Source organism: Montipora capricornis, chromosome 1, assembly GCF_036669925.1.
Source record: "Montipora capricornis isolate CH-2021 chromosome 1, ASM3666992v2, whole genome shotgun sequence".
NCBI lineage: Eukaryota > Metazoa > Cnidaria > Anthozoa > Scleractinia > Acroporidae > Montipora > Montipora capricornis.
In genome coordinates, this window is record NC_090883.1 from 21,007,345 (window position 1) to 21,025,106 (window position 17,762).

The 17,762-nt window shown below is 39.2% G+C and overlaps 1 protein-coding gene and 1 pseudogene across 1 annotated transcript in view; both read right to left on the reverse strand.

Annotated features, from left to right (window-relative positions):
* The window catches only part of LOC138023388 (macrophage mannose receptor 1-like), a 204,130-nt gene that overhangs the window by 7,217 nt on the left and 179,151 nt on the right, over positions 1-17,762 (reverse strand). The window contains exons 29-36 of the mRNA XM_068870416.1: positions 17,214-17,405; positions 16,258-16,415; positions 15,083-15,232; positions 14,186-14,327; positions 12,067-12,194; positions 10,142-10,321; positions 1,475-1,619; positions 958-1,023 (exon numbers count right to left, since the gene is read on the reverse strand). Of these exons, the coding sequence (XP_068726517.1) occupies positions 958-1,023; positions 1,475-1,619; positions 10,142-10,321; positions 12,067-12,194; positions 14,186-14,327; positions 15,083-15,232; positions 16,258-16,415; positions 17,214-17,405 (1,161 nt within the window). The remainder of the gene's footprint in view (positions 1-957; positions 1,024-1,474; positions 1,620-10,141; positions 10,322-12,066; positions 12,195-14,185; positions 14,328-15,082; positions 15,233-16,257; positions 16,416-17,213; positions 17,406-17,762) is intronic.
* On the reverse strand, positions 4,553-6,898 carry LOC138049174 (uncharacterized; annotated as a pseudogene).

Consider the following 17,762-nt stretch of genomic DNA (forward strand, 5'->3'; position numbering starts at 1 on the left):
GTCAGTAAGCCATGAGTACATGTAACCCTAGTTTGTGGGAATTCACAGGGAAGAAATAAAAGCTTAAAAACGTCTTTGAGCGATTTTGTGAATTTCGAATTTTTCAAGCGATGCCATTTTTGACGGTTGATGCCATTCTTAGTAACCGAGCCTTTTTATTCGGTTAGCTTTCAATAAATTGTTAGGATTAGCTTCATTTAAATACTTTAAAATTGCAAACTTGAAGCCATTGTTTCGGTAGTATAGAGGATATTAATTGCTTTTGCTCTTCATTGAACCGAGTTCGAAATCGTTTGATTAACTTTTTCTAAGTTTTTTTTCTAAGTTATTTTAAGGTTTTTTCTGTTTTTTTTTAATTCTAAGTGTCATACGCTGCTAATCTAGTCCTAGATTAACTTAGTGTAAATTGTTCTAAGTGTCGTCCAAATGGCATGGCTTGTTTACGAAAGGGAAAATTTCTTCGGCGGCATATTGCAACTAGAGGCATTCCAAACATAAATATTTTGGAAGCCCTTTGCAAATACGACCGTCACGGCCGCTACGGCTACGGCAGCGGCCCTAAACACGGGTTATATTACTTAAATAAGATAAAACAATCGTGTTACTTGTGAGGCAAAAAAAAAGAAACGAAATAACCATTCTTAGATTTTGACGACAACGTTCAAACCAACCCAGTCAGATTTAATTTGTACGACACGACGACATGAACAAATCTGCAGTTCTTAGGGTGAGGGAAAAGTTCCCTTTACTACCCGCAGCTGAAACTTGTTTAGTTGGCGCAAACCTCTTGGGTTCTTTGAGGTTTCACCTTCTCACTAGCTAGTTAGTTGCAACAAGATGGAGAAATAAAAACAATCAGACAAGCAAGAACAAAAAAGCCGACAAATCTTAAACCTAACCCAATTTTAATAGTTTACAGGTGTACTGAAGTAACTAGTAGAAAATCTGGCAAGATACCTTTAGGACGAACTGAACTCACAGAAGTAGGAATAGCACTTGGAGCACTGGATGTTGTCAGTAAAGCTAAAAGAAATATACGATCACTGTAAGTTTTTCCAAAAGAAAAAAAAAAGCAACAAAAACAACAAGAATTAACTAAACGTTTTTACCTATGCGTTTGCAAAACAATTGAAACTCGACTGTAAGTCGAGGCCTGAGGGGTCACAGAGAGTGTGAAAGTAGACTTTTGATAAAATTTCAATCATCTGGATCTAATCAGCGTTTCATGCGCACATTATTTCATTTCCACGTATCACTGTTTTGTGGTCGTGGTTTCGCCTTTAACCTTATATTCGGAAGACAAAAAGGTAGAAACTAAGCATTTCAAAACGTCATTCAGGCCATAGAACTGTCTTTCGACGAACTGATCCGATTTATCATTTCACTTGAATCGAGAAGCGAGAGGCCACAAAATCGACAACAACAGTACATAAATTTGCCATTTAATGCGTCCATGCGTCATAACTTAACTTACCACTTCCACACCCAAAGACCTCCAACCGTAGACAAACTCCACCCACTGACCAGTATAGTGGCTTCACGCGCAGGTTATTTGTAATGATCGGCTCTGCTAAACGATGCGTCAATGGACTCACAGCATCTTGGTTTCCGCGGAAATTCTAGAAGAAGCAATTAATTATCAGAGTCGAATTCCAAACAAAATCACGACTTGTTAAATCGAAAAACAACCGATAAGAACTTACATCTGTTAATGATCAAAGTAATGATAACTCGAAAATTCGGAGCAATTTTCCACAATGCAGCACTTTAGCCAATTCTATTTCGTCATCAGCCAAGGTCGTTACGGAGTGGTACGAGAGAGACTGCAGCGCATGCGTCGAATCAGTTGAGTGGTCTTTGCGTTGAAGACGACAGAATCTTACTGTTTCTAGCGCGTATATTTCTGTTTTTGGCGTTCACGAACTAAAGCCATGTTTACATGGAGGGAGGGTAATCCTCCTCTATTGTTTCTCCCGGTTTCGTTTACATGCGAGGTAGGGTTAGCCCAGGAGGAGGGTAACCCTACCTGCTTGCCAGGGTTACCCTAAGGAGGGTCATGTTTTTGTTCATTTAAGCCATGTAAACGCTCGAGGTAGAGTTACCCTCCTTAGGAGGGTCAAGTTTAGGGTGATCAGATTAGTGTCATATTCCCGCCAACTACAAACATGTCTTCGCGTGGTTATAAACCTGGGGAACTATTTCATCGAACAATGCTGGCAAGAGTGACTCATCCAAGCCGGAATGATACAGAATGCCAAGAGGACAGTCAGGGCAACAGCTTGGCGGCTGGAGTAGAACAGGTTTCCGATGATGTCGAATTAACAGCCGAAAGTCTCGACGAAACCGACGGTCCGACAGGCGAAGTTGTACTTGATCAGCGCAACAAGTCAAAAGGGAAAAGAAAAGCGGCCAATCGCCCAGACTCTTCGGCGAAAAAGGCGACGAAATGGGCATGGACGCCCGAAGCCGCAGGACAGCGAAGAGTACGAGTCCTACAGAAAAAGGTTAGAAGAGGAGAAGAAAAAAATCAAACTCGAATATCAACGGATAAAGGAAAAAGTAAAGAATGTAAGACAAGACTACGGTAGCGCAGTGAACAAGGGCACCAGGAGTGGCAGTGGTAAAATGGTGCAAGATAATTACGATTTATTATCTGATATATGAGGAGGTTCCCCTTCTACGACCTCACTGCCTTTCGGCATTGACGGTGAATGTGATGAAACCCCAGGATCATCAGGTACCATTCCTGATCGGAAGGATGAGGGCTCTGAAGGTAGGTTAAGTGAATTTTAGTTTTGTGTAAAAACCAAGGACATTCACACATAAAACTCAGTAGCATATGAGACCGGATTTTTTGCAAACTTTGCGACGTACAGACTGGCACTGTCATATTCCACAAGATTCCGTTGCCATAAACTTCAGCTGATTTGGTGGGGTTGGCTGGTGTAAACCATTTTGACCCCCAGATGCGTATGACATAATTTCCTGCAAAATGCAGCAGGCGCCCATTTTATAAAAAACATCATTATAAACTGTAGTATTTTGGCTTCAGTACAAGTACTGCTTCCTAATATTATTAATAATGGGAAAAATCATTAGTGGCTATTATCATAAAGTCAGCTAAATAAAAGATAAACACGACAGTTCAATGTTTTTCAAACCTATTTTGACATCATTTTAATATTGTTATTATTATTATTATTATTATTATTATTATTAATATTATTATTATTATTTGCAGAATAATCCCCAGCTGATACATCTGGCTTTTCAACCGACGCCGAATCCAGTAAGAGAAAAGGTAAAGTTAGTGTTTCCAATATCCCTAAGCTTGTGGACAACAAAAGGAAACACATGGAAAAAAGTCTGTCCCAAGCACAAAGGGATCACCTTCTAATGCATATGAGTAACGCAAAAGAGTATATGCACCTAAAGAAAGACATGGTAGCCGCATTTGAGCGATCCAACAAAACATTGGACGACTCAATATCAAAGATGACATGTCTGACATCCCTTGGCGAAGGAATCGCCTCAGGAATGCGAATGCTTAAGCCATGGCACTAGTTAACCCACCTGCAAATCCCAGCACTGCAATGCCCTTTGCACAAACAAATTACCCTCCACAGTATAACAGTTATGGTAGATTCAATACATCCCTTCCTATGACACACGAAGCAAGCTATGAAAATACAGATGCTCTAGCCCTTGTGCAACGGGCCCAATTTTATCGACCGGTCAAACCATCTATAAAGAAGTCAATAATGACAGTTTTAATTTTTAAACTAGCCATTAATGAACTACTTTTTTTTCAATTTTAACTTGTAACTTCAAGGGTATTAAGAGACAATATTTGAGGATCACAGCAAGAAAAAGTTGTTGCAGAAAAAATTAAAATAAAAAAAAAGTGAATATAAATCAAGGTTAAGGTTAAGGTTATGTTTTTTTCTTTTTTACAAAAAGATGTTATGTCTAACCAAAAGAAAAGATTTCATTGTTTTATTTCAAATTGTAGCAATGTCCAAGTTAACATAAGCTTCTATTAAATCATGGTCAACATGCAGTTCCAGAAAATATCCATACCCACACCACAGGAGGTCATCAGATTTCCCAGAAAGTATGAAGGTAAACAGGAACACCCAAAGGGATTTCACAGAGAAAGTTCTAGCCGAAAAAAACCTTTGTGGAGGCAAGGGATATTCTCTGGGATAGCGCAGTATTATATTGTTCATTTTTTGTATTGTTCTCAATAAATTATGAAAAAAATTGAAAAAAATCACATTAAGGATAGTGCCTAGAGGCATTTTTGCACAGTTTATGACTATGCCAGAAAAGCAGATCTTAGCAATGGCTATTGGAATCCAAAAAGATAGTTGGGGCTAACCACCCTTTTCTTTCAGAGATAATTAATAAACAATAATTCCAAAGTGCCAAAATACAAAGCAATGTATGGCATTTTTGTTATTAATTTTATCTCGGAAGAATACATGGTTACCCCCAATTTTCTTTTTAAATACTAAGTTCACTTGCTAAGTTCTGCTTTCTTTGCATAGCTTTAAACTGCGCAAAGATATCGCTGTATTGGTAGGCACCACCAATAGGACACCTGAGTATCTTGAGATCGCAGAAGGTATGCGCAGTAACAAAAGTAGGCACCGTCCTTAATTAAATTTAAATTTTCCGTATCAAAATTATAGACTATACTGAGAACATGGATAACTGGGTAATAATGTGGAATGTGCTCCTCGTAGAATTGTGTGGCGATGTTCCTCACATGAGCGCCCTTGGCAGAGTTGAAAGAATATAGGCGGCCAGGAGCATCCTCCGGCTGCAATCTGTCACATGCAACTTGCCGTAAAACTGCATCATCTTCTATGGTCATATTTTGCGTTTCACAGAAGTTGTGCAGGACAAAACAGGCATAAACAACGGATGGGACAAACACCAGGCCCATGTGAATTCTTTTGTTCAAAATTTGCCATCTGGCCTTAAGCCATCTGGATTTAAGCGCTTCTCAAAATATTGTTAAAAATAACTTCTTCATTTGTGCGTGCATGGGGGTACTCTTTCATACAGTAGGGTAGTAGTGGATAAGCCGGATCCCCTAAAAAGGTTACAGGTACGTTGTCATACCCTGCAAGAAGTTCCTTGAACAGCATAGGTCTATTTTCCTCTTTAACAGTCTGTTTACCCTGGAATCCGCTAAAACCCGTCCATCATGTACTCTGCCTAGCCATTTCACTTCAACGTCAATAAACGACCCTCTCCAGTCACATACTGCTGGTACATTCATAGGCAGCCCAAGCTCGCGTCACTACAGACAGCCGTTGAGAATTTAAACGCGTTATAAGACTTTGTATGGGAAATCAAATATCGTCGATTATAAAGCCTAAAAAATGCTCAATTTAACTTTCATTCAATAAAATGAATCAAAATGACTCACCTCTGGTGTATTCTTGTGCCTTTTGGAGCTTATTTTACAGTTTCGGGAAGTCGGTGTTTTCAATGTTCAAAGACGAAGTCAAGGCTGCACACTACGATTCCGACCGTTGTTAGCTCAGAGGCGGTTTGCGACTCGAAAATCCATCCAAGCCAAGATTTTTTCACGCAAAGCTAAAGCCACATCATTTGCGAACCTCCGTGAATTAGCCGCTGTGAGGATGGGGTAAGTGTTGTACATGAAATGACTGTACCTCCATCGGGTGGAGTTAATTTGACCTCGGACCCAAGCTCCGTGTCCTCGTCGGTGACCACTTGCAGTTAAATTCATCAGCTATCGTGGAAATCGAAGCAGAAAATGCTCATTTCCAGCCAAGTGCGTGAGGTTTTTTGACGATGAAACATTCACGGAGGTTCGCAAATGATGTGGCTTTAGCTTTGCGTGAAAAAATCTTGGCTGGGATGGATTTTCGAGTCGCAAACCGCCTCTGAGCTGACAAAGGCCGGAATCGTAGTGTGCAGCCTTGACTTCGTCTTAGAACATTGAAAACACCGACTTCCCGAAACTGTAAAATAAGCTCCAAAAGGCACAAGAATACACCAGAGGTGAGTCATTTTGATTCATTTTATTGAATGAAAGTTAAATTGAGCATTTTTTAGGCTTTATAATCGACGATATTTGATTTCCCATACAAAGTCTTATAACGCGTTTAAATTCTCAACGGCTGTCTGTAGTGACGCGAGCTTGGGCTGCCTATGGTACATTCAATGTATACTTTTGTCTATAGCTAAAGTAGTCGTGAGGATTTTCAGAGGGTTGATTTATTGCAATATGGGTTCCATCAACACATCCAAATGCTTGTGGAAATCCATATTTATTTTCCATGCCTTTCACAATATCTTTCATTTGCTGCTCGGTTGACGGGAGTTTTATGTATTTTGGTCCAAAAACTCTGGCAATGACATCACAGACTTTACGTACAGTCACAGAAACTGTACAACGTGCGATTCCAAAGCATTTGCTGTCATAGAAAGCGAACCTTGGTCTTTTAAAAAGTACAAAGTCAAAGCGAGTTGCTTTTCCACTGAGAGCTCATCAAGTCCTTAGGCTTCTGCCTGGCTGAAGGTAAGGCTGTATTTCATCTGCTAGCGCTATAGATACATCAAGAGCCATTCTCAAATTTTTCTTCCACTCTGACTCGGGCAGAATTCCGTTGCAGAGGTTCTGCCACCACTGTTCTGTGCGACCAGGTTTTCGCCAAAGTGCTCTCCTTCGTACGTATCTGAGTCGTGCCACTGCTGCATTCAACTGGTGAGCTGCCTGTAGCGTCATTTGCTGTTGACGACGTCTTTCTTTCAGTAGTAACAAAAACAACAACCCATAGCACTGAAACGCCGCCGCTAAGGATGTGAGCGCGAGCAAAATTTAGTTTACCGCCAAAACACCTCGTTTGTCCGCCATTTTGGTGTATACATGCTAAGCGACCGCTCGATGGCTTCAGGTTTCCGCGGTTTTGTTGGGAGAGATAGCCCCGGGGATAACCCTACATATGTAAACGGGGGCTATCTATTGACCCTTCTAGAAGGGTAACCCTTCAGGGAGGGTTACCCTCCCTCCATGTAAACAGGGCCTAAGAAACCCGACAAAATATCCTCAGTTCCGTGGTATATCGCTATCTCCCGCTACTTGCAGAAAGCAAAGTGCGATTTATCGGCTTAAATTGTTGTTTGCCTTTTTACGTTTCCCACTCTTTCGTTCAGGAAAGCATGGCCGCCGAAGGTAACGGCACTAATTGGTGCAAATCAATCGTGGCTACTGCTGGTGTTGATGTTTCAAGTTTAAAAGTCACAGCATTACAGCCGCTTCTACATGGTATCTGCTGGGTGGTCTAACGAGTAGAATTTCCAGCAATATTACCACATACGCGCTGAGTCGGAATTCAACTTCGGAGCAGCCATTTTGAATTCGTTTTCCACAAAGTAATTTTCGATACCCCCTTTTCCCTAGGAACACCAGTAATTATATTCCAAGGTTTTTCACATGCTTTAGGGTCATTGTGAAAGTTTTTTCATTGTTGTTCAGACTTTTGAGGAACATGTTTCTTTACTTGTGACTGTCCCGCACAAGTTTGTTTGTTTCTTTGTTTTGTTTAAATTATCTTTTTCAGAGTTTATCAAATAAGCTGTGTTTTGTATACAAATAATATTGTGACGATTTTTAATGTTATTGGTTTCACGGTGCCCGCTTCCACATGGGCAACAATGTCTCAATGACGGCTCTAAAATCTCGTACCACTCCGTAACGACCTTGGCTGATGACGAAATAGAATTAAAAATCAAACGACACTTACGTGTAGGTCGAAGTTTGATTTGGATTCTATGAATCATCAGACGGGAGGGTGGGAGTTGTACGCCATCCCGATTTAGCGTACTTTATGTTTATCCCCACCCTATTACTGCATTCTATGTTTTTTGTCATTGAGATCACTATTTAATACTAGATTTAAAGCCTGATTCGACACATTCACTGCACTCTCTTTCTCGTATAACTCCTACACGCCCGGCTGATGACTCATATAATCCAAATCAACCTTCGACTTACAGGTAAGTCTCGTTTAATTTTTAAATTTGCAGAGCACATACGAAAAACAATACAAATACTGTGTAACTGATAACAGGCTGATACAACTGACTAATTCCCCAAATAAACTATAGCTTGAGGCCCTGTTAGGAGGTCCTAGCAGAGATCAGATATCAATTATACCTTAATAGTATTTGAGAGAATGATGCTTAATTAGCCCTGATAAAGGTACCGGCATAATGGCAACAATTAGAAATACTTGAGGTAATGAGGTTGTTTGCCTGTGAATATGGGAGTTTAAGACACGACGACGGCTACGGCAACGACGTCGCCAAAAAGGAGTGATATTATTGGTTAAAAGAGGAAAAAAATATCGTGCTGAACGTGCGGCACACAATTTTGTACATTTCTCTCCAGTACGCGTCAAAAGAACACCGCAAAATGACCAACTTTCAGATTTTGAGAACAACGTGGACAAACAACAGTGAATCTTTCCTTCCCTCTCTTTGCTTAAATCCGTACGTACCAATCTGGTAATAGCATACTTCGCCCATATTGTACATTAGAAACAAGGTGTAAACAGAAACCACGACGGTTACGCCGACGAAAACCTCACTTCAAACTATTAGTTAGAGATATTCTACGTGTTTCACGATGTTTCCACCTTGTTTATGTTGTGCAATATGGGCGAAGTATGCTAAAACCAGATCTGCACGTACGGATTTGAAGGAAAAAGAGAGAAGGAAAGATCCATTGTTGTTTGTCCACGTTGTCGTCAAAACTAAAAAATTGGTTGTTTACGTTGTTGTGTTAACGAGTACGGGAGAGAAATGTACAAAAATGCGTGTTACCAGTGCAGCACGATAATTTTTTACTCTTTTAATTAACCAATAATACCACTGATTTTTGCCGTCGTCACGTCCCAAAAGTCCTCTCTTCCGCACCATCAAGGGTTGGTTCCATTTGACGTGTTGCCTACAAACTTCGAGTGTCTCCATAACAAACTCAGTTTGTTTGAACAATAGTTATCATATCAGTGCATGAATTTGACCTCCTTCACGCAACTCCTCTTATTTACCACAGACCAACTGTGACAAATACATGCACGAGCATTGCAGTTAAAATTCCTACTCGAGCCGCAGAAAACCAAACCGAACATGGGTAGCCAACGGTAGTAAAATTCACCGGAAAAAAAAAAAAAAGGAAAAGAGTGCGAATCAAGTATCGCGATGTCAGTTATCCCTTGTACCTTTAATTACTTGCCCAGTAATCCTTTATCCCTAAAACCCCTAACAAGCCCTCATTACCATTACAACATATTTAATTTGAAGTCGCACTATAGCTTTACAGCTACAACCTCATCAAGCGGAAAGAAATGTGTTGAAGGGAACCACTGCCGCAAGGGCTCTCAAACATTCATTTTCTAAAGCGGATTTATTGAGCAAAACTTTGCTCCTGTAGTCATACCTGCTAAAGGCCAACATTATGACATAATGTGATTTTGTCTCGAGGCGCGTCATAGTTAAGTAGTTAGGTGTGCCGTTGCATGGGGCAAAAAGCGTTGTCAATCATAGAGCTTAAGCCGATCAAATGAGGTCAGATCGAATAATACCGAGGCTATAGGCAAGGTCAGTTTAACACAGATTTCCAGTACTGCAGAAAAATGTTCCCGCCGCCCCCTCCCCATCTCCGTACTTGGTTCTTTGCCGATATTTAACCCCACCTTTGCTTAAGAGATTGCGTGATGTTTATTATATCAATGTTATCGATGTCACTCTCGTCAGCAAACTAGAGCGACGTCACGCAGAGCTTTGGGTCCCGTTTCAGTAGAGACCCGCGGGTTTCGTGAAAAAGGGTGATTTCGACGATTTGCTTTTTCCTCACGACTATCGCATGCAACTAGCAGTAAGTAATGACTTTTTGACCATTTACACCCAACAAGAAAGGCGAGCATCTGTTGTAAGAATGTTTTAAGGTGCCCGCAAACCAGGAAACACTGACATGATTTCCGGAGAATAATCACACGACATGATTTCCGGTGAAGTTATGGCGTAAGCTAGTCGCATGCGAAAGTCGTAAGCTAACATAAAAATTCTTCATCACCGAGCTTTGTAATATATTCACCCTTATCTTGCCACCTTCTCGGTAGTCTAACCAAGTGTTGACACCAGTTGCATCTGTGAACTGCAGACGGTAGACCTTGACGTAACCTGATGATCGACCCCCTCCCCAAGTGGTAATTTTTGTAATCTTCGTTTCTCGATTGGGGAAAGATATTTGCAACCATGGCTGCGTATCAGATGCCTGCAAACAGAAAAAAAAAATCATTGTTTTGCTTTAAAGCGATCGATGACGATGGCAATGACAACACGTTTTATTCAAGATGAAAATAAATAAATACTTAAATAAATAAATAAATAAATAAAATAAATAAATAAATAAATAAAGGAAATCTTGACAAGGAAATTAAAACCTAGAGGTCAACCCTATGAAGTTTTCCTAATAAATAAAGTATAAAACATATATAGACTATGTACAATAAATATATGACATGGAATTGGAATTATTTACAAAAGAATTAGGTACTGACGACTAATAAAAGAAATTGTTAGTTAGCTAATGGATATCTAAGAAGCTCTTCAGTGCACTCTTAAAACGTCTCAGGCTCCCAGCCTCAACAATAGACCCTGGTAGCTATTCCAGTACCGCCCAATTGGAAAAGGAAAAGAGTGTTTATATGGATTGCACTCAGCTGGCTTAGCGTATAGCTTATACACGTGGTTTGTACGGGTTGAATTGCTTGTGGTAAACTCAAAGGGATCGTCCAAGGTTAACTTTGTAAGTAAACATTCAATCCACGTGTTTCAAGTGTAGGCCACTTCAGCTTCCTTAGACGATCCTCGTATTCCATCTTCCCAAGTTTTTGCCCAAGAGCAAGCCAAGAAGCTTTTCCCTGAACTTTTTCTAACGCTAGTATATCCTTAGATAAGTATGGATTCCAAACCGGGGAAGCTCATTCACTAACTGGGTGCACAAGAGATTTGTTTAACGTAGAAAATGCACCCGATTTGACAAGTCTACTGTTCTGTGAATCAAGCTCAACACTTTTTTGGCGTTATTAACGATCGCATTGACTTGTTCACTCCAAGACAAATCCGAAGAGACTAAGATACCCAGGTCCTTGATACACTTTACAGTCTTAAGCCTCTTATCCAATGAATATATGGGGAGGGAAACATCTCGTTTGTGAGTTATACATAGTATTTCGCACTTGGCAGAGTTAAAGCGCAGTTTCTATTTAGATGCCCAGAATACTAACTGGTCTACATCAGATTGTATGTCTTTAGAGTCTAACTTGCTTTGTCTGACAGCTCTCTGTGTATTTTGGTGTCATTTGCATACATTCGCAAAAAATTGGAGATATTAGAACATATATCATTAACATAAATCAGAACAAAAAATGGGACTAAGATCGGGCCCTGTGGGACTCCTGACGTTACACAAGACCAGTCAGCCAAAAAGCTTCTGAACCAACGAAGTAGTGGACCTTCCATCTTGTGGCATTTTAATTTGAGCAACAGCCATTCGTGAGCTACAGAGTCGAACGCTTTTGAGAAATCTAAGTAACATCTGTAGGTCTTGATTGATTTGATAAAACCCAGGAATTAAAACAACACAGAATGAATTATGATTTATATTGAGCTCATCTCCCCCACCCCCAGAACAGGAGTAGCATAAAGTTTATTGTTGTTTTCTTTCCTTTTATACGAAAGCAGTCGCGTCGTGATTTCGACACACACGGAAATCTTATTATCCGAAATTTGAGAGTAAATCTCGGATTAAACGCGAGAAATTAATTCTGAAAGCAATGCATTCTAGCGTTGCTCCCCCAACCCCAAACCACGAAAAAGAAAGACACACTCCAGCACAACACCTTCGGCTTACCGGTAGGTATGTCTGGTCTATAAGCGGAATGGGTAACAAGTAGGCAGCCATACTTGTCTGCTAAGTCGCGTGCACGGTGAAAAGAATAAGCAAACTACTCTTACTCTGGCGCACCATCCAACATCGTTTGAAGGCCGAGCATTGGTAGCAGTGTCAGAGCTACCGCTTGATGATGCGGAGATGTCGCTGTCGTTCAATGCGCCTGATTGCATTCCAAGTGGCGTCTCACATGCTACAGAGACAAAAAATGGTGTCAAAATGTCTACTTCATAGTGAGACACAAAAAATAGGTCGCAATATTTTTTAAATCTTTTTAGCAGGATGGAGGAGCCCCAAACCTGAACTCTAAGCTGTAATTGTATCTGCCAAACACATTTGGACAGGATATATGAGGCCACAAAATAGTAACTGAAATGTGGGTTTTCAAAATGACCTCTATCAATAACCAAAGGAGACAATCAGGCTATATATAGGAGGGAAGACAAACGGGTTGATATCGTTTTGAGAAGATTATCATGTATTATAGCCCCCCGCCCCCCCCCCCCCCCTCCTCTACCCATTACTTTTCGAGCGATTTTGTTGGCAGTTATCACTCAATAACCCCGTCTTAGTTGTCCTGCGATCATTTCCGTGGAAAAGAAACAAAGCCAGCGAAAAGAAGGCAGTACGAGAGTTTCAACTGTTCATATTCTTATTTTACCTGAACGAATTTGTTTTGTAGAGTCAAGTGATACTGACATTAAAACGCTGGTCGCAAATTCTGTTCCGGGGAGTACAAAATAGTGTGATTCAGCAAGATGTGCTGTCAACGTCTTTGAAGGTGATGAAAGTTATGAGGAGACTTTCAGATTTAGTCCTATCCAAACTGAATGCTTTTATAAAATCGAGATTAATACACTGTGTTTACTACTTGAAAAATCATGTAACCGTTCTCGTCCAACTATAGCAACAGTCCACCGTTTAATGTGATCCTTCAAGTGCTCCAGACTTTGCATATTTTGAGTTTGCAGGTGCAATTTCCTTTTTTTTAGTCTTCGCTGTGACAATTAAAATGATTTGATTTTTTTCTGAGACCGACACACTCATTCTTTCCAGTCACGTTTTGAATAATACGAAGACAAAACATGAACATGAACCAGTAAGCTAAAAAGTCTTTGTTATAGAGTTTGTTTTGCGAGAGTTTATTTCACATGAGAGCAAGTCAATTTTTCCCAATCACAGTAGAAATAAAGTTAATTAAACCAATCAAACGTATTTGCTTGTGTCAATCGCGAGCATTGGCCATCACATTTTACGAACGGTTCTCGCTCGCTATGAAATTTAATGGAAGGGTCATAAAATTTATTACATCCATTTAGAAATCACTGTATGGCGATCCTTGAAATCTGATTGACCCTCAGCAGTGCAATTTATTCACGAACCGCAACATTTTTTTTTTTTTTTTTACTTTTTTGTCTAAATGGCACCATTTCCCGGGCCAATGAAAAAAAAAACACTTAAGCAAAACAACCAATCAGATTTCAAGGCTTGTTTAAAGTAACAAATCAAATTTCAGAAAAATAAAAGACAACAAAAGCCACTTACAGTTGTGTGCTCAGTTACCTGACCTTTAAATGAAAGTGAGGCTGGTGTTGACCTTGTTATGATACAGACCTCTCTCATTTTCTTACGTTATTGCCATGCTAATTTACATAAGAAAAGCAGTGAGGTTTCTATCAAAACAAGGTCAACTCCAACCTCACTTTCATTTAAAGGCCAGGTAACTGAGCACACAACTGTACTTGGACTATTTTGCAACTTTTGTTCCCAACTAGATGAATAAAATATTGGTACTGACTATTGTCCTTTATTTAAGCGATTAAATAGTTTTTATGTGATTTCTAAATCGATGTAATCAAGTGCTAATTGAACTTCGTGTCGTGCAAATTTGGTCAGAAATCTTGTGATTTCAAATCTAACTGGCGCCAATTACACGTATGAATTGAGACCAAATTGCTCTCCACTCAGTTCAGTTACCATTATAAATAATTTCAAGAAAACAATGCAAATTGTTGCATTGTAAGGTAATCGTAACAACTATAAATTGCAAAGAGAGTAATATTGTATGGTGATAAGGGCTTTAATTTATCTTCACTGTGAGCTACAAAATCAAGAGCTGTTTTTGAGAGTCTGTAGAGGACAGTGACAGAGAACACAAACCTACAAGTTAAGTGAATGACATACCAAAAGGGCAACCGTACAGCTCCATTCGCAAGCATATGGAACCTTTCCAGGTGATTGGTACTAGCCGGATCAAACGAGCATTTACTGTCGGTGTGATGGCAAAAGTCACGATCGAATTAGCGTCACGATTTGCAATAAATACCTAGTAAACAAACAAAATAGGTGAACGAAAAAGTAATAACTACGAAAACACTAGGGTTAAGGCTAAGGGCAACCAATTCGTTAAAATCGCTGCTAAATACTGAATAAAAGAGAGAGAGAAAAAAAAAACTTTTGCCTTTAAGCCACTTAGCGCGAACAGTTTGATTTCTATCCAATGTTCTTTTTCTTTGTAGGCTTCCAAAAAAAAAAAAAACAGACAATAATGATAACGATAATGATTAAAACGGCATTCATTGCATCAGTAATATAAGGCAGATTCTGAATATTATTTAAATATTATATCGAACATAAGATGTAAAGACGGATAATATGAAGCAGGTTGCACATCATCCTTCCCTAAATTAAAAAGGGCGAAGACTGCGGAGGATCATAACCTTAAAGTTTGCGTTCTGAGAGAAAGAAGAATTCACTGACTGTTTGATTAGCCATTAAATAAAGAGGGTGTATCTTGTCAGCCATTTTGGAGCCCTTCCATGGCCTTGTGGTGTGCCTTAATTCGTCTAATCAGTAACATGTTTTACAAACGACTTTCTTTAGTCAAATGATGACCCGCTAGTTTCATTTTTTTTAATTGTAGCCTCTGAGACGAAAAAAGACAGAGAAGCAGTTTGATTGAATAATAACACAAATATTTTAACGAGTCGTCAATAATTTTTTTTAAGAGAATCTATTCGAGGATAATTTCGATTGGAAAACGTCATCATTTCTCGAGCAAAGTGATAACTGAGCACTTACCCAATCCTTTCCATATTTCTGGTACGTGTAAAAATTTATGCCATCCTCGCATGCCTGTAGTTTAAAGGCACTTATATAGCTATCAACTCCATGGAGAATGAAACCTTGGGTTGCTATTTTGGAAATGCGTGTCTCGGTCAACAAGTCCACCTAAAACGAATTACGCACTGAATCAACATCAAATTTCTAAAAGAAGAGATCCTCAAAGAGATATAGTTCTTTTCGAAGGTAACAGGCAATGGACTTCCCGATGTAAAATCTACTGAAAATGGGCACACTCTTCGACAAAAAGGACAGCAATTCGGATTAGCGGTTAAATTTGCGGGTTTCATTTTCAACATGGGGGGCGTGCAAGCTCTAGCAACTGTAGTTTGTAGGTTAATTTTTTATTTATTTAGGTTACCATCTTTTCTGTACTGTCCACCCAGGAAAATGATTACGTACGACAAACGGCTTGGCTTGCAGCACATAGAGGGACATGATAAAGTAGCAAAAACGAAACAAGCCAGTGAATCAAAAACAAAGAACAAAAAAGAGATTGGGCCATTCACGAGTTCAATTCCGTCTAACCATTATTATTATTTTTTTAATTTTATTTTATGATGCCACTTAATTATACCGTTGCACGGATGAAAAACAGTTGGTCGCTGATCATGCGTCTTCATATTTAATTACTTAGACGCGTAATTCACCCTTTACTAGCTGGAGAAACATTTGTCAAACAATATATGTACGTATATTTCTTACAAGAAAGACTACACGCTGACCTACCTTGAAAAAAGACTAATTGTAAAGTGATTTCGTAAATTAATGGTCTACTACTACTGTAGGTAGTACCTCTAGATCTGTTCAAAATTGGGGGTAACTACGCATTTTTCCAAGATAATTCATGAATAATATTTGTAAAAAGCTTTAAAATGCAAAGCAATGTATGGCGTTCTTTCGCAAATTGAAGCTTAATTTTCTCTTAAAAATGCATGGTTACCCCTAATTTTCTTTTTGGATACCAAGACTACTTACTAAGATCTACATTATCCGTATAGTTTTAAACCGCGCAAAAAAATCCCTGTATTAGTGAGCATCACCGATAGGAAAATCGAGTATCTCGAGATGCGCAGAACATATGCGCAATAACAATGTAGGCACCGTCCTTAAGGCTCTCGCGCAATTCATACCTGAATAAATTGATTTGGATGGTCATTTCCAGCACACCAGGCAGATGAAGAGTTCAGCCGCGCCATTTTGGCACTATACAGATCAGAGACCCTAGAGCTAGCGTTAACTTGGCCATCCGTAATTGAACCATTAACCATACCCAGAGCCGCAGAGCATTCTAATTAAACCAGAAAGAAAATGTTTTTACCAGAAAAGAACGGTTTGTAAGCTACACCTGGAAGGACACGTATTCGTCCTTGTCACAATCAGTCACGTGCTCTTTTATTGCATAACGTCTCGTTTGAATGAATCTCTTATTAAATAATACTAGCAATTTACAAAAGAAATTATAGTGATGCGAGAATAGAATCAGTTACTCTGACGATGGAAATGTATTTTACTGATTAAAAATATAAATGATCACTAAATTGTAGAAGGTATGTTTATAGGAATCAACAAATTACCTATCGCCAAATAAACAATAAGAAAAGGCTTGTTACAACAGAAGATGGAAACTAATATAACAGTAAAGAAAATAAGAAACAAAACACTGGCCATGTGTACTGTGAGATCCTCTAATGAAATCCAAAAATCGACTTTCATTCTGGTATTGAAGGCACAGGGATCCCAAATGTCAAGAATAGTAAGCTGCTCACCAATGCTTGCAGCATATTATTGAATTACCTTTAACCAGTTTTGCATTCTTACTTTGTCTTTCACAGTCAGCACAGCCGATTGCAAAATGGTGACGATTGCACCAAAACGAGGCTTTTTTCGGTAACAATGGTTGCTAAAAGCTGAAAAGTCTGTTTCTCCTTGGCAATTTGCGAGGAAGATAGTAACTTCTTTTTTTGTTTGTTTGTTTGTTTTTTTTTTTAAAGAAACGGCGCAGCGTTTGCTCCAGAGGCATCAAATAAAAGCCATATGATCACTACACTAGACGAAAAGGGAAAAAAAAGGCGGCTTTGAACTTTACCCAATGGCTGTCTACATATGTAGCCATTTAAAACATTGCAAGCTTTGTCATTCCACCGTGAGTTTGAATACATCTCAACGCAATTTTCACCACCGATCTTGTCATTTGGTTCACCCGGATTCCAGTTTAGAAAGGTAACAGGAGACCCGTCGCTCCAGGTATATCCTGCCTCTAAAGCTCGGTCATTCAAACCTGAGAAAATGGAAAAGAAGTAAAGTGAAATATATCTCTATTCGTTAACGTGCCTATCACTTCAACATAGTTTTCCATTTTATGTATTTTCCGATATAGTTCGAGTACAATGTGTTGTTTTTAGAACGGTTGGATTGAAAATCCACTTTTTTGTTTAAAAGACGGAAAAAGTGGTCATACTTTGATCCATAACCAATTGCAAGCAATGAAGAGGAATGGTTCGATACCGGCTGTTTTTCAAAAAACCAGCAAAGTATATGATATCAGCCAGGTATTAAACACATTTCCCTTCATTGCTTGGTTATGAATCCAAGTATAACCTTTTTTCTGTCTTTCAAAGCGAATAAAAAAGTGAAT